General features: G+C 44.9%; 1 protein-coding gene across 2 annotated transcripts; it reads right to left on the reverse strand.

The window, feature by feature from the left end:
• Positions 1–424: 424 nt before the first annotated feature.
• EEF1D (eukaryotic translation elongation factor 1 delta) lies at positions 425–20,198 on the reverse strand. 2 transcript variants are annotated; one of them, XM_009672488.2, is made up of 9 exons: positions 20,192–20,198; positions 16,109–17,367; positions 13,186–13,309; positions 11,149–11,220; positions 3,336–3,432; positions 2,980–3,083; positions 2,253–2,501; positions 1,181–1,375; positions 425–518 (listed from the first exon to the last, which is right to left on the reverse strand). In XM_009672488.2, the coding sequence occupies exons 2-9, from the start codon at positions 17,365–17,367 to the stop codon at positions 480–482; spliced, it is 2,139 nt and encodes a 712-aa protein (XP_009670783.2). In that variant the 5' UTR covers positions 20,192–20,198; the 3' UTR covers positions 425–479. The 2 variants fall into 2 exon arrangements, with proteins under 2 accessions (XP_009670783.2, XP_009670784.2); XM_009672489.2 differs by lacking the exons at positions 11,149–11,220; positions 20,192–20,198 and having other exon boundaries at positions 16,109–17,382.
• Positions 20,199–21,729: the final 1,531 nt, after the last annotated feature.

Raw genomic sequence — 21,729 nt, forward strand, 5'->3', positions numbered from 1 at the left:
CTGCATTCGGACCCCGTGCGTGCACGCGCACCCCCGGGCGTGGGGCACGCGGAGCACGGGGGGCAGCAAGGGAAACGGGCAGCGCGCAGAGAGGGCGCTCGGCTCCTCGCTGCTGCAGCGGCTTCGGCCTGCGCTCGCCGCGTTCACCTTTTGCGCTGCTCAGCGTTTGCGTTTTGCAACTCGGACCTTGCACTCTCCAGTGTTACTGCCCAGTGCTTGCAGCTGGGGCGTGAAACACAGCCCCCCCCCTTTCGCTGCTCAAACAGGACGCCGCTCCCAGCCAGAAACAGTTACCCCATGTCTCAAAGTGCAGGAACAACCTTTCATGAAGGGAACAAGGAGGGGAAACGTCCCCAAGTCTCACAAGGCATCGCTCCCCGGCAGAGTTACATGTTGCAAAGAAAGACATCATTGCAATCCGCACTCCCAATCTTGACCTTTATTAATCACACTTTCAGAGAGGATATATAGGTCTGCTTCTAGATCTTGTTGAAAGCAGCAATGTCAACGCTCTGCACCTGCAACAGAACAAGAGCAGCAGCTGGGGATCACCAAGCACTTTTCAGACATTCATAACCACCAAGGAAGTACTCCCTCCCCAGGGATTTCTTGACAGCACACGTGCATCTGCTCAAACAGATCAAGCAGAGCCCACTTTGCTCAGGGCAGCTTCCCAGCTGGAGTAAGAGCCATCTTTTGGGTGGCTTAGCAGCTTTTTAGGTGCTATTTAGGACTGCTATTTAGTAAGCCACAGTAACCCCAGGCACAGCAAGAAACTCCACAGCGCTACTTACTCTATGAATCTTTAGCGAGTCCAACCTACGAACATCCAGATTAAAGCAGTTTTAAACTTGTTCCACAAGATGTTCGCGCTGTTACTTAGTGCACAAGCTGCTTGGACTTTTGTGACTATACAAGCAGCAGATAAAACCCAATGGGCTGGATGAGCAGTAAGAGGGCTCACAGCCAGTTAAATGGCTCTACAAAATATCTGCAAGACAAAGTGTACTAGCTAACCTTAAAAAAAACACGTACAGGTGTCTCAGCACACAGAGACGCAACAAATTCCATGTGATTTTCTATTAAAGATCCAAACATGCCGAAGCCTGCAAGTGGATCTTAGTCAAAAATGACCCTTCAGGTGAGGCATCACGTAGCATTATACAGCTCAAAGACTTACATAGTCTTCAAACTTGGTGATCTCCTCCTCCAGGATGTCCGTCCCAACTTTGTCATCCTCCACCACACACTGGATCTGGAGCTTCTTAATGCCATAGCCTACGGGGACCAGCTTGGAGGCTCCCCACACAAGCCCGTCCATATGGATGGACCGGACGCACTCCTCCATCTTTGTCATGTCGGTCTCATCATCCCACTGCAAAGGCGTGAAATAAGAACGTCAGTGTTTTCCTAGAGAGCGGCATCAGCCCTGAGAGGTGCTCCGCAATCACATATACAGCCAACAGAATGGGGGTGGACAATACCCCCATCAAAGATTAAGGTGCACCCCTAAATCAGACTGGGTAGCCCAAGTTAGTCAACCTGCTTTCATATATTTTAACACATACCCGTGTTCCTAGTTCAACTTGCCGCTAAAATTCAACACTGCCCCTCCTCTCAGTACATTCCAGCTAATTCAAGCTGCCTTTTCTTAGCTGCCATTCTCACCAGAATTAGCTGACGGGGTTAACCAAACTAAATATATGACTTCACAGCAATGCTATATAATATATATTTCAGTTCTATCTACAGGCCATTCATATGCAAGGGGAATTCTTCCTGCAGCAACACATCTACTTTGGAGCGCTCGCTTTAAAATGTACGTAAATAGTTTTATCATTACCAAGGACATTTCTTTTTCTTGTGCAGAGCACTACATAGCCCAGAGTTTGTCCTACCATGAGAATCCGTTTAACCCAGACGGGTTCATTCCCTTCTTCGGGGCATGTTAACCTGTGATTTTGCTTTAACTGATGAAAGCCCTTTCTTCAAAAGGAGGGGGCTACTCCTGGTCAGCAGGACCCATCAGATAACAGCCTGCACTTGCCATGGTTTGGGGAGGCAGCAGCAGCACAAAAGACTGCCGATCCCAGCTGCAATATCCCACCTACCTCCAAACCTTGTTTGGAAATCTGCAAGTCACATTCGCTTCACCAGGCAACTTGGATCTGCAAGTGAGATGATTTACAGCCTCCTGCAGCATGAAACATATAGCCTCACTCAGGAACAACCCCTACTTTAGAGTTACTCACCGGCTTAACATCCAGAAGGATGGAAGACTTGGCAATTAGACCCGGTTTCTTGGCTTTCTTCTCTGCGTACTGACGCAGTCTCTCTTCCCGGACTTTGGCAGCCTCTTGGTCTTCCTCTTCATCGTCACTACCAAAAAGGTCAATGTCATCATCCTCATCATCCTCTGCAGCAGCTGCCTCAACTTTCTTTGCAATTGAAGCAGATGGGAGCTCCACTTTCTTGGAGGGAACACTGAATGGTTCCACTTTCTTCATTGGGGTGGCATGCATTGAAGTTTGCGTTAAGGGAAAAGGAAAGAAAATTAATGTGAAGTTAAATCAGAGCAGCGCTTGGGAACTAATGCAAGTCCCAAACAAATATATAGGTGCCCCCAAACCTATATATAGGTGTGGGGACACGTATATATGTACACCCACCCACCCCTCTACATATAACCTATATCAGGATAGTAAGGCTAAGTGTGTAAGGACAGGTTCCCGACTGTTCTCCTGTTTAGACTCCTGTGTTCTGGATATCCTGAGCCTACACATACATATATTTAAGTTTGGGGACTTGTATGTACTGTTTGGGGACAGATCACAAGGCAGCTGCCAAAACTGCTGAAAAAGCTCTAATAAACTTAGCCTAACCACAAGCATCTCAATCCTCAGCAGAGTGAAGAGACCTGTGAAACAACCTGGGACTTTGTTATGAAGCACTCAGGAACAGCACTCTGCTGAGGCTCACCTGGGTTGGTGGAACTGATGAGGGCTGATGGGAGGTAGATGATTTTTCCAGAGTAGTCAGGCGGCTTTCCAACTTGAAGATGGCCATCTGAAGATCTGCCACAACTGCAAAAAGCAGGGGAAAAACCCTTATCTCGTAGGCTCCAGCATCAGCTCTCAAGTCAGCACTTGGGGAGCTTTTGCTCAAAGTAGGTTTGCAAATACCAGCTGTCCCAGCCAGAGGAAAGTCTGCAAAGCTCTAATCAAAACACACTGGCATGTGCTCACCTGGCCACAGACAAGGTCAGTAAGGTGGAAGCCCCACGGGAGCAGGACTCCACCAAATTTGCTTTCATGCCACAAGGTTCTCCCACTTACCACTGCGAAGGTTTTGGTTTTCTACCTCCAGATGAGAAATTCTGGAAATGAGTTCATTTTGATCACCAGTAGGCCCAGAAGAGGTTGTGCTTGCACTCTGCAACAAGGAAAACCGAGCTGAAATAAGTCTGTTCACCTATTCCCAAGCTCAATGGTTCAGTGAAGCGAAGCAGAGTCAAGCCTTTGGGGAAGAAGAGATTTTAAAAAGCTACCTAAGAACAAGGTCATTTCATCTAAAGCCTTGAAAAAGAATATACTAGCTCTATATAATGAAGCATGAAACACATCCCATGAGTTTCAGCTGGCACTGGTGAGTACAGGATAAAGTCATTCTTTGCAGTCGCAGATGATGAGCTATCGCTAAACATGCAAAAGGTGTCAAAAGTTTCACACTAAGCCCCTTCAACGGGGCAGCTGGTCTCTTCTTACAAACTGAGGCACAGAGCACAGAAATGACCTGCCTAACGTCACACAGCAAGTCCCTGTGAAAGCTAGAAAGATTCCTGGATTTCTGACTCCCATCTTCCCTGCTCCAGCCTTTAACTCCTCTCAAAAAATCTGAAACCTACTTTAATACATGCTGAGCGGGGGCAATTATACCAATCCAGTTTCAAAAGGATTTGTTTTTAACAGCAAAGAGTGCTTTCATTTTTTAAAGGAAGCCCTCATCCATAAGTCAGTTCCGCAAAGGGAAAGACAATACAAGCCTTCAAGCTTTAAGTGCCAGTATAACTGAATACAACAAGAGAGATAATTTATGCTCTTCCAAGCGCACCCCACATATAATTAATGTGATTCTCGGTTGCATTTGACATGCTCCTCGTATCACGGCAATCACTTAAGATGAAGAGATGGGGAACATGGGGCATATGGAAAGCACATCTGGGAGAGACAACCCTGGGAGAGCAGGGTTTACAGGACACAGGAAAGCAACATGTGCTGCCTCCGGAGGGAAGGTCAAAGAGACCCTCCTTCACCTACCCAAAAGGAGCAGGGGCCAGACATCAAGAGCACCAGGAAATCAGTCTCGGGCACAGAACACCGCCTTTGGGGTGGATACAGGCTCAGGAACACAAGTGCAGATCTGCAGTCCCCAGATTTATCCCCCATGCTGGGAGACCCGAAGGCCTACATGCATGAGCTAAGGACCATATGCCAAAGGGCAAGTTCCTCTCGCAGTATGAAATATAGGGCTGCCCTCCAGCTTTCTCTCAGAAAACACAACCAGCTCCATCCGTGCGCAGATGACTTACAGTTGAGCGGCCTGACTGCCTCTTGTGACGGGCAGAGGGAGCTTCTTTACTACGCGGAGCTGTCTTCTGCTGGAAAGGGCGAAAGGTTTGGGGGGGAATGTGTTTGGTTCAACGTGAAAGACAAAAAAAGTGCTTCACTCATGCTGAAAGAGGCAGTCGAGCACAGGAAACAGATCCTCATGCAGGAAAGACTGTCAATGAGAAACAGCTTCACACCAGCTACACTCCAAACAAAGCTTGCGTAAAAAGTCATCTATGACCTCTGCCCTCTTTTGGCTGCACATCTCAGTGCTTGCAGAAGGGTCAAGCAGCTGGGTGGTAGAACCAAAGATGTCTAGAGCATGGTCTTAGCCATTTTGCCACCCGTAAAGTAAGAGATGCAGTAGGTACATGCATTACCGTAGCGCACACTGTGGGTCTCAGCTAGGTCTCCTGTGGAGACCTAAAACATTCACTCTGTAGACACAAACACATGCAAAGCTACCAAGGCTCTTCAGAAGGCCCCAATTGCCACTAAGGCATCTCTCCTAGAGAGGAACAGAGCAACAAGTCTGCACTGAGCAGCTTGATGACAACCACAGGTGGGCTTCCATCCACACATCTCCTCAGGTACCACCAAGGGCAAACTGCTAGCCACGGTGGGCCCATTGCATCAGGCCATCCCTGGTCTTACACACCACAGACTTAAGTTAAATTTCAAAAAAATTCATTAGCTGACTTTTTCCTGTTCTAGCTACATCATCAGGGCCAAGATCCAAGTCAAATTCAATGAAAAGTCTGAATTCTGGCAATAGGCACCACCCGCCTCCCCCAAAAGAGTAGTTTTTACCTTTTCTCCTCTCAAACACAGGAGCTATTACACCTACAAAAAGAGATATACAGCTTTTTTCTTCCCTCCTTTTTCTTCTTAGAAGCAGCCTGCTGGCTCAGCTAAGCAGCAAGCACTGCAGGCATCCGGCAGTTTGAAGCCCTAGTCACGTTTCCAAGCTAAATGCAGAAACATTTCAACAGACTCTGCATTTGCCCTCGCAGTTCCGGCTATCCTGCACACAGCTGCTGACGTTAAAGATGCTGCAGCACAGCTAAGCCTATTCAGTGCTGCAGAACAGCCTGCTTTTTAAACCCTGCCTCACAGGTTTAGCAGAACCATTTGCTGCAGAACTCAGTCCCACCTCCAAATCTCTCCTCCCTGTCAATAATATTTAAGAACACATATAAAGTCTTGCCTGCCTCACAGTCACTAACCGAACCCCTCAAAGAGGTGACAAATCCAAGCTGAGATAGCACCATCTGCCTTTACGCTTGTCAGCTGCCATCCTGGGGTCTCACACTGAGCAGGTCAGCACTACTCCTCCCCGCAATCATGCGGCAAGAGCATCCACAGCTTGGCAGGACGCCTCTAGCTCAACATCATCTTACCAGCCTTGTGTGGCAGTGTCATTTAGGTGACAAGCTTGCAGAGAAAGAATCTGACGTCTTCCAGAAAAGGGTGTAGGTGCGCCTTGCGAAATTAAGAGGAGAGGGCTTTGAAACACCCTGCTCTGCATGAAGCTAGTCTCAACAAGGAAGGACATAGAAATAAAGTATTGCGTTACTACAGACTATTTTTCAGTAGTATAAAATCCTGAGGTAAAAAAAACCCAACCGTACACCACCATCAGGCACTGTACAAACAGCATCTGTAACCCAGGGAATTGCACAAAGCAGCTGCAGAGCTCTACGCTGCACAACTAAATTACTCCCTTGCCACCTTCTCCAAAGTCTTTAGGTGGGGCAACACCGAAGTTGCAAATATAGATAAGGGAGCCCAGAAGAGAGTCAGCTTTCTCAACGGAGCATTCAAGCATGCACCTGCCCACCAGTATGCAATAAGGCAGGTAACACAAGCGCTGGAGGACCTGCGGTACAGATAGCTCAGCGGCTCTGCCGGGAGTCGTTTCACCTCCAGAAGGACTTCTCAGCTGCAAGTGGCCACTGCGCGCGCAGCAGGATTGATTCGCAGCCTGGATGCAATTATGGGTTGAACGCACACAAAATTCACGGGAACAGTCCACTGTTGTGCAAGGGAACAAAATGATGCAGCAGGAGCAGCAATCCTCATATATGCTAAGTTGCTGCATTAGTAGAGGTTTCATATTGCTTATTACACTATTAAATTAGGATCTGCTTGCTCCTCTGTGCTGTTTTTCCTGTCTGTGGAAAAGGGAGGTTTGCACCATGGAGAAGGCTCGTGGTGCTGGCAGGCATGGCAGAGCGCAATGTTTAAATGAACACCCAAGGGAATTCAGAGATTATTTCTATGAGCAGGCAACCCCAGGGCAGGGGTAGCCTGAGCGTAGTCATCGCTTGCTGGGGAGAAAAGAGGGTGGCCTGCCCTCAGATGAAGCAAACAGGGTGAAAAGTCCTGACAAACAGGACTAAGCTGTTCTTTAGGAACCTGTAACCTCCCTGAAGTAAGGTGAAAGAGCGCAAGGCACAATGCTGACCGCAGTTCCCAATTCTGGGAGATGGTCAAGCCACACTGTTAAAGAAAAGTGGCCTTTATGGGACTGAGGGCTAGCCCTCGGGATGTTTTAAGCTTTCAGAGAGAGAGAGAGAGAGAGTCACCAGCATAACCCACACGTTACCTAACCTAACATCTGTTTTTTCCCATGTGCAAGAGACCTAGCGGTGCCAAGAGGAAGTTCAGTACAAATGTCTGAATTTTATCAAAGACAGTAATTCAAAATCCCCAAGGTTAGGAGATCCACTTCTTCAGTCACTTCCTGCACTGTCTTACGGTTAGACCTCTTTGGGTTTTTTTTAACCTTAACCCATAGTTTTTATGCTGATCCCACCTCAGCGATACACTGACTGGCACTGCAACCCATTCAAAATATTCTGCACAGCAGAGGCACCCAATGAGCCTGGAGCCATACCAAGAACTGCACGTAAGTTCAAGCAGGGATATGAAAAGGCATACGTTCTCCAGTACAAAGTTCATAAGGCACTCATGGCTCCATACAAAAATTAACCCCATTTCACGCATGCAGAGGTGCAACACTCCTCCCCTCAGGTCAGTCTACCTGAGCTGTGGAAACATGGAAGGTTTGGCCATGCTCAGGTACGCTTCAATGACCTGCAGGGTAGGGAGACGATGCTCAAGAACAAGAGGAGGCTTTCACCACCCACTTGAGACCAACAGGATGGATTCTGACTGGTTTCCTGCAGAGCGTGTGACCGTTACCTGCACACAGATGTGTTTCTGAACATGGTCTCCATGGCCTTTTGCAGGATCAGAGGTGCTTTCACAGCTTTTTGGGGAGCTCTTCTCATTTGAAATCCTCACATGGAGGAAATGCACAAATACAGAAGCTCTCTAACAGAGGGAGCTGGGAAGAACAGAGCTTCAAACTCCTACGCTAGTGGTCTGCCCAACGTCATCCATTTTTTGCAGCCTCGGACAAGGTTTTAGGAACTAAAAGTTCAGTCGTCAGCTCTGTCGGACTTGCTCTGTGATCTCGGGCAAGTCGATCCTTTCCATGCCTCCGTTCCCCATCTGTGAGATCGCTCACCTTCTGTGGTCTTAATGCCGCCAGCTGCAGTACTACAGAAGTTAAAAACTTTATACGTAGGAAAGCATTAGTGATCTAGCAGATGTAAACTGGAGTGATTGTTTAAAGCAGCGATGACCATGCAAAGCAGGATGGAAGGTATGTGCAAACAAATGTTTCTGGCATCAGAGTTTTGTACTCTCCCTTGGGAGATACAAATCCCTACAACAATCCTTCTAATGCCCCAGCACACGTTTCGAAACACTACCCAGCTGAAGCACATCTGAAACAGACCTTAGCTGAATTTCACAGAAAGCAAAAAGCACTAGTCTTCCATCTCCCCATCTCGCAAGAGCCAACTTTTCACTAGCTTCATCATTCCTAACAACAATTCTGCAGGTTTAGGTGGAAGGAAAGGCTACGTTCTGACTAGAAAAACACGCTCCAGAATTATTCTGCAGATCCAGCAAGGTAAGTTTTGCTTTGAGACATGAAAACAAAGTTTAAAGGTGTTCTAAAGTCAAGCCTTTAGTCACAGCTGTCCGAGATTAACAGTCCTTCAGAAATGGAAGCTACAAAAGTTGCCCTTTCAGGCTTGTTTCTCAACAGCTCAGTCTTCCTAATCCACACATCAACACAGAAGATGCTACTGTGACTTACTGCTTCATGGCAGAGATGTGGCAATCTGAAAAATTGAAAAGGTAAGCTCTCCGGGATACTGTGTAAGTCAGGGTAAGGCAAGAACAGTAACATGGGATCACAAAACAGTAAGGAGGAGGAGGAAGAGGTCGCTGTTACCATGTGCTCTGCTTATCCAAGCAACTGCATACTTTGCAAACAGAACGGCAGTTATAGGTTGGCTAAGTTATTACAGAGAGTCCCTAACAGCAATGCCGATTAAAGTGCACAATGTTTTTCTCAATGCAATACTGCAGTACATAATGCTCTTCCTTCAAGCCTTCACCGGAGAGTCCAAATCCACTTTGGGGAACGTCCCACATTATTCCGATTTTGAGGTCCCTTGGCTTAGTCCTGACCTTAATTTCTCAAGCCTACTGAACTTTCCTCACAGGAAATAAACACCCAACAGGAGAATTTCTGCTAACAAAATTAACCCCCAGAAAAGCACCACAGGGATGCAAAGGAGTTTATAGTCTCAAATTTCTGTTCTGGCGCTAGTCTGGTGCTCTGCTAACACCCCCTCCCAATCTTCTCCGTTACGATATTTGGCTGTCCCAAACTTGCACGTTCCTCACATAAAAAAGCCTTTGAACAGCAGGAGACGCAGGCCAGTACGAGAAGCTCCCCAGACAGGGCCTGGTCTGGTAAACCACAGACCGTTCACCAAGATGAGAATATGCCTTCAGAGGGCAGACCAGCAGCACTGCCTGCTAATCTCTACTCAGGTTTCCTGCACCTTCTCACCACCTCTAGCCTCTGTTCCTGGAGGGGGCAGGTCTTGGAGGAAGCAGCTGATGCTACATTTTGCTCCAATACTAGATTTCACTCTGAAAAATTCACCTCAAAGTCCTTAAACAGCCCTCAAAAATCTGTCTGGGACAGTGGCTCATTTCCCCACATATTTGCCTTCCTTAAATCCAAGCTGCAGGTCTTAGACAAGGGCTGTTGATTTCTCCTGGAAGCTCGAACAGGTTATTGAAGATCTGAACTTAAGCTAGCTAGCTCAGGAAAATTTTCCCAACTTTCCCAAGCTGTTGGCTGAAATACTGATGCTAGAAATCAGAAGGCAACATTAGAAAATGTTGAACTTTACTTCCACCTATTTACTTCCTCAACAGATTTTTTTTTTTTTTTTAAATAATGTTACTAAGCTGTTCTAAACTCTTGACTGATTCCAGCGTTTAAGCTGTATTCAGGACCACTGAAACTAAACCAAAGCAAATCTAATCCTTCCCCTCCAGCTTTTCTTCAAACTGGCCCTGCTCCTCCTGCATCCGTTTCCAAGTTTCCAGTTCTGTACCGACTATCTTGGATCACTCACATGAGGAGCTGCCGTTATTCCAAAGATGTAAAAATTGCTTGTGTAAGTTCAGCCAGCACAGTGAGACCCCCACAGGAAAAGCAATCAGATTAATTCCACTGTATCCATCCCAGCTATTTGCATCCTTGTGTTAAGAAAGGCGGAATATGAGATATTCCCATCGAGAAAGGCTGGATTCTCTGCTGGTATACTGATCTAGAAATGCATAGTGTTACCTATCCCAGGAGAGGGTTGTGAGGTCAAATCAATACAGGTAAAGGACAGATATACTCAGATGGAAGATATGTGCAAGAACGTACTAGGCCCATTACAGAGGTAAAAAAAGAAATCCAGGCACATGGGCTGCATTCTGCGGCTGGATTTTCCTCAGCCATGAAATCAATAAAACCCCATTTATTAGTTTAAGACTTGCCTCCTCTTGAAAAAATTCAAACCGATAACAGTGCTCTCTGGTGAATCAGTTATGTATCAGCACCAACATACCACTAGAAAGGACATTACCGAACCTTTATGGGATGGTCTAGAGTTAAAGCTAGTAGCCAGGCTGAGTTCCCTAGATGCAGCAGATATTTTTTTGCACATACCCTAACTGAAAGCAAAAAAGGAAAGAGAAGGTGGCAGCTCAGTGTACCCCAAGAGACAAACATACCCATGCTGGCAGCTCACTACTTTGCTACTCAGCAAGGTTATTTTAGCAGTAACTTGTTACATAAGATTGATGGGAACAAATTCCACCAGGAGAAAAATAAATGCACAGTTGACAAATTTTAACCCAAATCCAGTTATTTTAGAAGGCACTACAGTCTGGCAAGCAGGTAAGCAGCATGCACTCTGGTAATAATGGTGCTCTTGATCAGATGGAACTATGCTGGTGGTACACAGCACTGCACACCTTGGTCATCTCCTCTAACTTAAAAATAAGAAGCCACAGAATCTATGAAGTGGTCACAGTGGAGTTCTGGGAGATGCACCACAGCTAAAAATGATTGCGGGTAGCCAGCTGGTGAGAGAGCTTGGGTACTCACTCCGGCCAGCGATTTCTGGATATTCTCCCTGGCTCTGGCAATGTCGCGTAGGATCGTGCTGGCTCCGTTCTCCTGCAAACAGTGCAGAAAGAACCAAGATTTTTTTAAAAAAATACGAAACATGGGAAATTGGTCAGGGAAGTTAAAAAAGGGGAAGACTGGGGGTGGTTTTGATTATTTTTTCTTCCAATGATTCAGCAAGTACCGCAAAATTAGCTGCAAGAAGGATGGTTCTAAATCAAGTAGCATGGATTGCACTCCTTGGTCACATCAGACCACGTGTCCAGAAGATCATCCAAGTCAAGAGCTTTTTAAATTCTCCTTATTACTACCCTGAACAGTTTGGACAGCTGCCAGCCAGGCAGGGAGTTGGAATCATTTCAACACATCCTTGGAGATCTCATTAGGCAGCCTTTTTTATTATTATTTTTCCTTAATATTACCTGTAATTTTAATCAGGCAAAAAGCAACAGCCCTGGTAATTGAAGTCTTCTGCCAAATGAGGTGTGACCCAGGGCATAGCAGCACAAATTTTATTTTTCCCCCCAGGCCACTGCTGCTGTGCCTTAGCCTGGACTTGGAAGATTCCCTTCCTAGGGCACGAATTCACTGTCCATGCTCCAATCACTCCTTGCCTCTCCCAAACTGAAACCCCATGAACAAGATCCAAGACAGGGAACTATCTACCGGAAATTAAGCAGAAGCCCAAAAGTCCATGTCATGCAGCCCATCCAAGAGCAACAACCTGGATACACTCAGGTGGATAACCACTTCCAGGCTGGAGGCAGGTTTTACAGGGTGTGGATCTTTTTTCTTAGCAGAGAAGCGGGTGATAAACTCCTGCAGAACCTCCATCAGAGCCTTCACACCGCTTCTCACAGGCGGAATTTGTTCTTCATTGAAAGCTCCTTATGTGGCATGAATTAGTCTAACCGTTCTTCTAAGAGCATTGTAGACCGTAGACGTTTGCTCTTTAGCATCTGCTTCAAGTGCTCATCTACAGCCTCTAACTTCTATGCAAGCGTCCTAGGCGCTGTACTACCACTACACTAGCATAGGCAGCAGGAACGGAGCAGAACATGCCTCGAAGCTGTTACTTAAGCAACAAGCTTCCCTTTAAACACTTGCCGCTTGCAAGACAGCCATTTAAAACTCTAAGCAGCTTTCTACATAATCAAAAGCATAGACAGTTAACAGTTCTTTACATTTCAGGAAGAAGTTACAGTATTTCTGTGCTTTAAATAGTAACAATTCGGGGCTGAAAGTTAAACGTGAGCTACTTTAGCTCAGGTGTGCCACAACTGCACTGTGCTTCCCCTCCTCCTGCTCCCGCACACTCATCAGTACTCCAATGCAGGATCTTCCACAGGAGCACACTTCATGTTGCAGGGGGTACAGAGAGAGGAACATAATTCCTTGTCTCTTTGGAGTCGTGGTACCCCTACACAAACATCAAGCATTTGATCTCCAGTATATCCCTTGCCAAGAAAAGCTTAGTCGCTCCAAAAACAGAGCAAAACAGCATTTCCCCTGTCTGAACGAGTACAGCTGAATTCTTAGCCTAGCATACCATCCACCCCTGTCAATAAGACTGCAGCTCTCAGGGCATGCAGCTGAAGCTACATCCCCAGTAGATCACAAACAGCATCCACACCCTGTCATAGCAGCCTGAAAAAATTAACTGTTGTACACTATACGCTAGTTCACCTGCTGTTTCTCTATTTCTTCAGCTCTGCCACATCTCAGACAAGGGCACCTGATCTCCCAGTGATCTCCACTGAACACCAGTTATACTAGAGAAATTCTTCATGGTCCGCAGAAGATGGTAATTGAAAAGACAAACCATGGCCTAACAGGGGGGTAGGCTTAGAGAGCCCCAGGAGAAGGCTCTCAAACTTGGAAAAAGCAGCAGCCAAAGTGGAAATACCACCGAAATACAGGTCCAGGCAGAGAGGGTCCTTCTTTTGCCTGCTCTCTGTACTAGCTCTTTAAGCTGCAGCACACTGCTAAACCAGCCACACCTGAAACGAGCATTACCTGTTGCTGTGAAGAACTGCTAACTGGCCCATTCATCTGCTCATAGTATCTTCTCTCAGCATCATCATACTTGAATTTCTCAAACCAGATCTTCTCATGCGAAAGGAAGTCGACTGCCATTTTTCTGCAGAGAAGAGAAACAAAGTGAGTTCCTGGACGTAGTTAGGGTTAGCAGCTTGCAATGAGCTTGTCAGAACAGCATTTCCTTCTCCCATAGAGCTACACCTGCAACTCTGCACTCAGCAGTCTCCCCTCTGGTGGAAAGCTTTAAATAAATGGGATCCTATTAAGAAAGGAGGGCACTCTAATCACCCTCCCATCTGCCTGGCCTGACCTGCATTTAGTGACAGAGTACCCAGTGGGGACAGCATACATCACCTGATCTGTACCTACTTCCACAAAACGCCATCTGGAATCAGATTTTCTAGATCACATTAGACACACATTTGAGTCTGCTAATGAGAAAGACATCCTGCGCCTGAGACAAGCAAGTAGCAAATAACGTTTTTCATTCTTAAGACATCTGGGCAAAGTGAAACCAAAGACTGAAGAACACGCAGCCCCAGACAGCACGTGCCACACTATTGCACGCCAATAAGGGAGCACTCAGGGCATGACCGGGAACTCTGGACACTATTGCTCACAAATTTAAACCAATTTCAGTCTTCCTTGGACAAGAATCTGAACTGTATTGACATCAACTGTTGGCTGCCTTAGTGAATGCTAGTACATGTGTCTCTACCCTGGTCACGCAATGCTTCACGACGGGCACTACCAAATCCTTCCGTAATAAATGGCTCAATATAGCATATTGCCTGGCACCAACAGCGATCAGCCTCCTGAACCCAGATGCATGCACAATTTACAATGGCACCACAGATAACTGCATACACGCCCTCTTGGAAGTTGCTGTGATTGTTTAGAAATTAAAATCATCAGCCGTGCAACATTTGCAAGAGACAGACACCTACTACTATGATAGGAAGGAACAGCATAAAGCATTCAAATGCTGCTGTGGAAAGGTCTAAGTTATTTTTCTTCAGTGCAGCAGCTTCCAAAGGTTGCTTAATTTCACAACTAGAAGGTGAACGATGGAGATATTGCAACAGTAACAGAGGACATGCCCGTTATTTTAAGCCAGGGAACAGCTACAGACCAGAAGTCAGTTTGAGAAGAAGGTAAGAGCAGCGACTGAGCATTGCAACGAAGCTGCACCGTATGCCAGCCTCTACCACGCAACATGAAGACAACAGCTAACAGCATCTCATAAACCCTTTCCTTGCCAGCTCAAAACACAGCAGGCCTTGCGGTTCTCCAGTAAAACATTTCCATGCAAGCTGACAGACAAGTGCTTAGTAGAACATGCCTCTGTACCTTCCTCACCTCGTGCAAAAGGAGACCAGAGGCCACCATACAATGCACGTCCTCCAAATTCAAGCCATTCCCAGCGCTCAACTCTCCAACAAGAAAACTCTGCTTGAGCTGCCACCCAATACAAGCACCCAGTTTAATAGAGAAACCTAGTTACAAACGTACGCCACATTTTATAACACCACATGGACTTTCCTGGGGGAAGGGTGAAAGGCATAACCAAATACTTAGTTCTTGCCAAAGAGAAAACTACTCCAAATAGGACACGACAAAAGGCACATGCACTCTAAAGCTTGACTATAACCCCCTTCTTCCCCAATCTACATCATTTGACATAACCTTTTCCAACCAATCTTAAACTTAAGGACCAAGAGAGTCAAAAGTGAGAGCTCATGCTTCAAGAGCCTTTTTGGAGGCGTAACAGCCTCTACCTTAGCACTGCAAAACAATATTTAAGCACTGGCCTTAAGACAAGCTCCAGAGGCATTACAGCCCTCAGCTGAGCGGACTTCAGGGTTCAGCCAGCAGCACACAAAAGTGCCTATCTAACAGAGAAAGCGCTGCTTCGTAGCGCACCTTTCCCAAGACGTAAAAAGGAAGCCTTCAGATGTTTCTGGCCTTAAGCAGGTATTAGTCTGATTTCTAACTGCCAGAGCCACAACTACAAAAGTCATCTACAACTTTCGAACGCATTCTTCTACCCAGCCACAATATATGCACATCAAATTAGCGGTAATCTAGCTAGCCTTTCCACCCTGTCCCGAATTTAACAGCAGCTTCCAGATAGAATGGTTTAACAGATTAGGAAGGCAACCTTCCCCCACCCAAACAAAGCACCTGCTCCTACCAGACTGATGGCCTCAATAGCCTTTTCACTGTCATCCCCAAGCCTCTGCAACAAGCTGGATACCGGCAGCGACACTAAAGTACAGTCATCTCTTGCATGGGGTTTAACGGCCAGCCTGTTGCGCTCCGAGTTCTCCAGGAGAACCGGGGATAACTGCTTCTGTGAGGAATGCTGTGGCAGGTTTAATAGAAATACACAACAAAGCAGCACCATTTTAAGTAATCAAATTCAAAGATGAAACGCGACATCCTCTCTCACCCTAGTAGGCCTGCTTAAACCACATAATTATCCCCTCCAACTTTTCACTTTTACAGCTTTTTGTATTTAACAGCAGTATGGAAGAGGGCATTGTCCCAAAGTCCCCCATGTCTGGAGGGTCAAAACAAAGCTCAACTCCCAGCTCTCACTTTAAATGTTGAGCCTCTCCAGTGACACGTCAAAGGACTACCTCTTTTCATTGGGATGCTTTAAGCCACCAGCATTCATCAGGAGAGAGGGGGCTCCTTACAGGAGTTTCCCCCTAGCTACCCTACCCACAAACAGGCTCGTTGGCTCAAGAGCACCTTCTCCCTACAGCAGCATGTACGCATTTGGCCCCGCAGACACAAAGGATGCCCGTCTTCTACACATGCAAATCCTTTCAGCTCCATCCTGACCCAGCAGTTTTGCATGTGTGAGTGTTACCCCAGAATAAATTTCTCCTACTTAGTTTCCAGAGCAGGTACACTTGAAGCATAAGCAGCTGGTTGAGAAGGTTTTACTACTGTGGATTCTGGCACCTCCACACTCGCTCCCGTTCTTGACATTTTCTGAGCCTCCAATGCACGATATCGTGACTCGGCACTGTCGTACACCAACTTGTTAAGCCACACAGATTCACTGTCCTCGTGCAGAAAATAGCAAGTAGATGGAGGCTGCTCAGCATCACTGGGAAGCGGGGAGTTCGTGAACTCCACATGCTTGATGTCCGTTTGCTGCCCGGGGCTGTGACTCTTCCTGTCTCTGTGGTTCCTCTTCAAGGCTTCAGGGCAGCCACGGTCCTGCAGTCTGGCTTTGCCTGGCGGGTGCCCATCAAACATGTTCTCATAGAAGCTCTTCTCAGCATCATCATAGAGCGGTTTCTCTAGCCACACCTCTGACATGAGGGCCTGCAAGCTTGAAATTTGTGGCTTACCATTTACCGTCTGGTGTACAGAGCCAGGCAAACTGGTAATGAAGGAAGCATCTGGATGAGCTACGACATCAGGAGCTAAGCTTGGAGTGGCAGGAGTAGGCAAGGCTGTAACGTAACCTTCATCCGGTGTTCTCAGTCCAACATTATCAACATTTGTCCACGCACATGGAATGGTTAAGACATGTGGAGGAACAAAGAACTGAGATTTTTCGATGAACACCTTCTCGGCCTTATCAAAGTCAACCTTGTTGACCCAGACATCCTGAACAACATGGTGACATGCAGTCAGACTACCATGGGAGCAGGACAGGGTTGCTGAAAACATCCTTGGCTTAGAAACCTCTTGGACAACTTCTGACCTGGACACTGAAGTGGACCGCTCAGCAACAGTTAGTTCAGTCTCAAGTGCCTGCTGGCTCTGACAATCCACTAGGTTTTTCCTGTACACGTTCTCAGCGTGATCATAGAAGGGCTTGTCAAACCACACATGATCAGCTAATAAGCCAGTCAGAATAAAGTCTACTTGGGAGACCACATTTTTGGGTTTCGGGGAACGCTTCCTTTTCTTTTGTTTCTTTCCATTTTTTCCTTTTCTCAGGTCTCCCTTGCATTCACTTTCAGCAGAGTCATCATTGCAGACTCCATTTACAGCCTCCACCTCCTGGCATTCCTCAGGGGCTGCGGCAGCCAGCATAGCTTCTCTTTCATAGTGGAGTCTCTCTGCTTCATCGTATTTGTGCTTGTCTACCCATACTTTTTCTACTGGGCAGGGAAGCTTCCTTGTCTTCATCTTCCAAAGAGTGGCAGCATTAAAAGATAAGCACAACAATGTAGTTGCAACAAAACTAAAAGCAAGGGCATGCATCAGACTTCAGTAATTTCTTAAGTAATACAAAGGTATCAAAAGCCATCATGCCGTTATTATTTGCATTAAACCACCTAAGCATTTAATTCAATTTCCATTTTTGACTATAAGTTTTAACTCAAGGAAATTAAACTGTCTGCAAACATGCCTGATTTCTGAAGTCAAAAATCAACTTCCTCCTCAATCGCCTCTGTTCTGACAATTACATTCTACATTATTATATAGTACCCTTTACAAATAAAGGCACTTACTAAAAACACTTCCAATTTCACTTTTGAAGACAACTGTCAGGACGAGATCGCTAAGGTTTTGTTCAAAGCCTCGGCACATAGAAGATATTTTTCAAGTTGGCAGATTAGCTCTGAATTACCCGTTCAGCACACTCAACTAGGCACTGATTTGGGAAGACATGCTAAAAAAAGAAAGATGCCCGAACTCATGAGTATCTTTAGAGGTCATTGCTTACACAGTACAGGTATTTGCGTTTTGCTACTAGAAAGCCAGCAGAGGGAGCTGATTTAAAAAACTAATACGGGATTCTGGTTTAAAACTCCAGTTGCTATCAAACGGCATCAACCAAGAGCTGAAAGAGGTCTCATGATTAATTTAGCTTACCAAAATATCTTCTGCTCAAATGAAATAAATATTGCATCCTCTTTGTGCTATCCTGTCCTAATCATATTTCACTAGGGGGGAAAAACAAATTAAACAGCTTCCAGTATGTCTAGATTACTGGAAATGGTATAGGAAATATCTTCCCAAGTACAGAATTTACTATACTGCTCAAATATCCACTAAGTAGGTAACTACTACTCTGCCAAGCATGACTACATGATCCACTCTCCTGAAGCAAAAAAAAAAAAAAAAAAAGGTCTGAAACTAAATACCTGCAAGTCAGCTTCCCCCTTTAGCTACTAACAGCTGTAGTTTCACAACTGCAGATTTATCTGCAATAGGTTGCCATATAAACCTTATGTGCAGCTGAAATATCAGCTAGACTTGAATTGGTGGCTTACAGTTGCAACAATTTCTGGAAGACTTTACAAGCCTCGATTGCAGGGCTCGACTGACAAAAAGGGATAAACTATTGTTCCATGTAAACACCTTTGCCTTTTTAAAAGTTTTTTACTCTATTTAGAGGATTGTCATAGTTTAAAATATTAAAGGAATGTAACACTATATTTGCTTTATAAAAAAACACTAGGCAAAGCAAAAGCAGCTCTTTGTTGGAGCTCTGAAACTGCTCCTTCACCAACTGCTGAAGACACTGGGGATACAGCTAAAAAGGTTTAAAACATAACTTCAAGTCATCATTTTACATTACACTCTTCCAGTGCATCCTATGCCAGCTATGTAGCAATAACACTTTTTTACTACAGACAACTAAAAAACAACTAGTAGTTTCAATGAATATCAATCCTTCTTGTTACTGTCAAAGTCAAACCCACCCCAACTGTAAGCACACATGTTGCGAGTTTAATCAGTAACATGACAAGCAAGCAGTAACTCAGGCTTGCTCATGGGGATGAGCTCTGCTATTACAGCTTCCATGACATTACAACCAAGCAGCGAAAAACGACATCGCATATGAGTCATGCCCACAGAAGACCAGCACGTTTCAATGCCACTAAAGAGACCGCACAAGTTATTTTCTGGCTGTTATGGTCTGGCTGTAAAAAAAGAAACATCAAGGCAGCCGCATATTCCTAACAGTCTCAGCTGCTGGACAAATAGTTTAGATAATTTTTTATAATCTTAACAAGTAAAAACAGCACCTCTTTAAAAAATAATCTGACAGAAAATATACTATTTAAACAGGATTCTTGAAGGGTAACATTAAGAGGGGACCACGTTTGCTGCTAGAGCGACACCTGCATTTCAGTAATTTGGAAGACTGGAAAAAGATAAAAATGATGCAACTTATTTTGCAGGAAGTACTGTTCAAAATGGCATTGTTTTGCAATGTACACATTTAAAACAATGTTCATTTAAATCTAGTACGCTAAAAGTACAAAATCCACGAGGAAAGCGAAACGCACAACTGAAACTACATATAGGTAGGACATACAAAAGAGTTTTGAATTTGATAGTACATTTGAATTTTTATTTTACTCAGATCAATGAGGACTCAGAAACAGAACATCAGATCATTGCATCTGTTTAACATGTTCTGTTTGGCTTCAGATTCACGTCAATTTGCGTTATCCCGAGGAGAAAACGCAGACTGCAAACGAATAAAGCCTTCAGGGAGATTCTTCAGCAAGAATAGCTCATTAACCTCATGCACATGCATGCACCCTCCAAGGTTACAGTTTAAACTTTTTCAGAAAGTTCAAGCTCAAGTTGCAGCACCTTTAAATATTTAATTTCCATCACCACCATTAAAATATCATATAGAAAGGGCACACCCACCCGACAAAAAAAGACCTAAAATTTCTGCCTTAAAAAAAGTCCTGAGGTACTGAAGTTGCAGCAACTACATCAGTGATCTCTACGGCAGGGTGCACTATCGAGGACTCTCAGCGTTGCAGGCTTTGTCCTGGAGGCTCTCAGTTAAATCAAAGAACTGTTCTGAACCAAAGTGAGATGTAGCAATATGTTAGTAAATAAACCTGTAAGGGTGCACTTTACTTCCAGTAGGTATCAGAAAAACGTGCAATAACCTGTTTATAAGAAGTGTCCATAAAAGCTATAATGCCCGATTTTCCAGAAAGAGCAAAAAAGCACAGGACAACTCAAAAGTACTTACTTTTTTAGTTCCTATGATAGCATTAAGAGAAAAGATAAAGTTAGAGGAAGCTCCAAGATCTAGAGATATAGCAGCTGGTCAACAAGGACACAGACAGAGAACGTACCATCATATAGTTAACTTCCCCCAAAATACGTAAGAATACCTTGAATTAAACTTACAGCTAGTTAACTCTCCAGAACTACTGCCTCTATCAGTCAACGCCAGAGAGGACATCCAAGAGGATCTATCCATCATGATGGGGAACCTGTTACAGGGTCTCCTAAGCTGCCATATAAATACTCTAACCATATAAATACTTTAAACTACTCACAGCTGCTTTCAGAAGGTGCAAGAGGGAAGTTCAGGAGCCCCCTGAGGTAACTAAGCACCAACAGCAAATACAGTTTGCAGAATTCTTTTAAGTAACAACTGCAATGCCAAATAATAAACTCACATGATTGCAGTCATTTCTACTAGAAATCAGCAATCTGTACAATAATTTAGGTATAAGACGGAAATAACGTGCTAAAGCCAATACTCAGTTTACTATTTTTTTCAGAAAGAGCATCAATTCAACACGCAAAACATTGTACTAGAAGTTCACTGCAATTTAAGCAGAGCCATACTTACGAGGCTACAGCCACCTGCTCTGTGCGATAAGATGTATCTTTTTGTATCATCGATTAAATGTTACATGTAAAACTGGCATTTCTGCAAGGAATTAACATGGCCCTCCAAGCCAAAATGACTGGTCAGTCCCCATCGAGTTCGGCTCAAAGGAATTTAAGCATTGCTTTTTCTAAGTTTACTACCTGGGCAAATCTTCCAAAAGGGAATCGATCACAAGTGATGTACCGTTTTCCAAAAGTAAGTCTAAGACACTTGCAGCACCCATTTGTTTCAGGATAGACCAAACCTCAAGTTCAAATCTGACATAAAGATTCAGCTTTTCAATGACTTAAAGTTTATAAACAGGAGCAAGAATTGAAAAAAATAAATGATATGCCATTTCTAATCCGCATTCAGAAGTTATCCCAAAAGAGATCAGAGAAAAGGCATATACTAAGATTTTAATTATACAAACCACCACCTTAGCTGGGGGAGACAGCCCGATGAGAGAGATCTGAGCTGCAGATCATTGATACCAGATCTGACTACTACCAGTTTTCCCAGCAAACAAATTTACTTCAGATCAGAATTGAGTTCATAGTCTTACTTTAGAGAAGTTTGCCAAAGCATACAATATAATGGCTGGCAAGAGGATACCTGATCTGACAAAGTCAGGAGGGACAACTTCACCCCTTGAAGTTTTGGAAAAGATTTAAACTGCTTAAGCTTGGACTTTTTAAACACTTTGCGTCATCTGATCACCCACCTTGCAATCTGGTCTGAGGCAACTGAGATTTATCCTCTCACTGAACCACAACCTGAGCAGTCATTACAATGCTTCCCGCACAGCATTCTCAGCTGCCCATTTCACCTCCTTGAACATAAAGTTTTACAATTAAAAGAACATGCTATTGTTTTATGACCACTCTCCACTGGCAAAGATTAGA

This window comes from Struthio camelus, chromosome 2 (genome assembly GCF_040807025.1).
Source record: "Struthio camelus isolate bStrCam1 chromosome 2, bStrCam1.hap1, whole genome shotgun sequence".
NCBI classification, from domain to species: domain Eukaryota; kingdom Metazoa; phylum Chordata; class Aves; order Struthioniformes; family Struthionidae; genus Struthio; species Struthio camelus.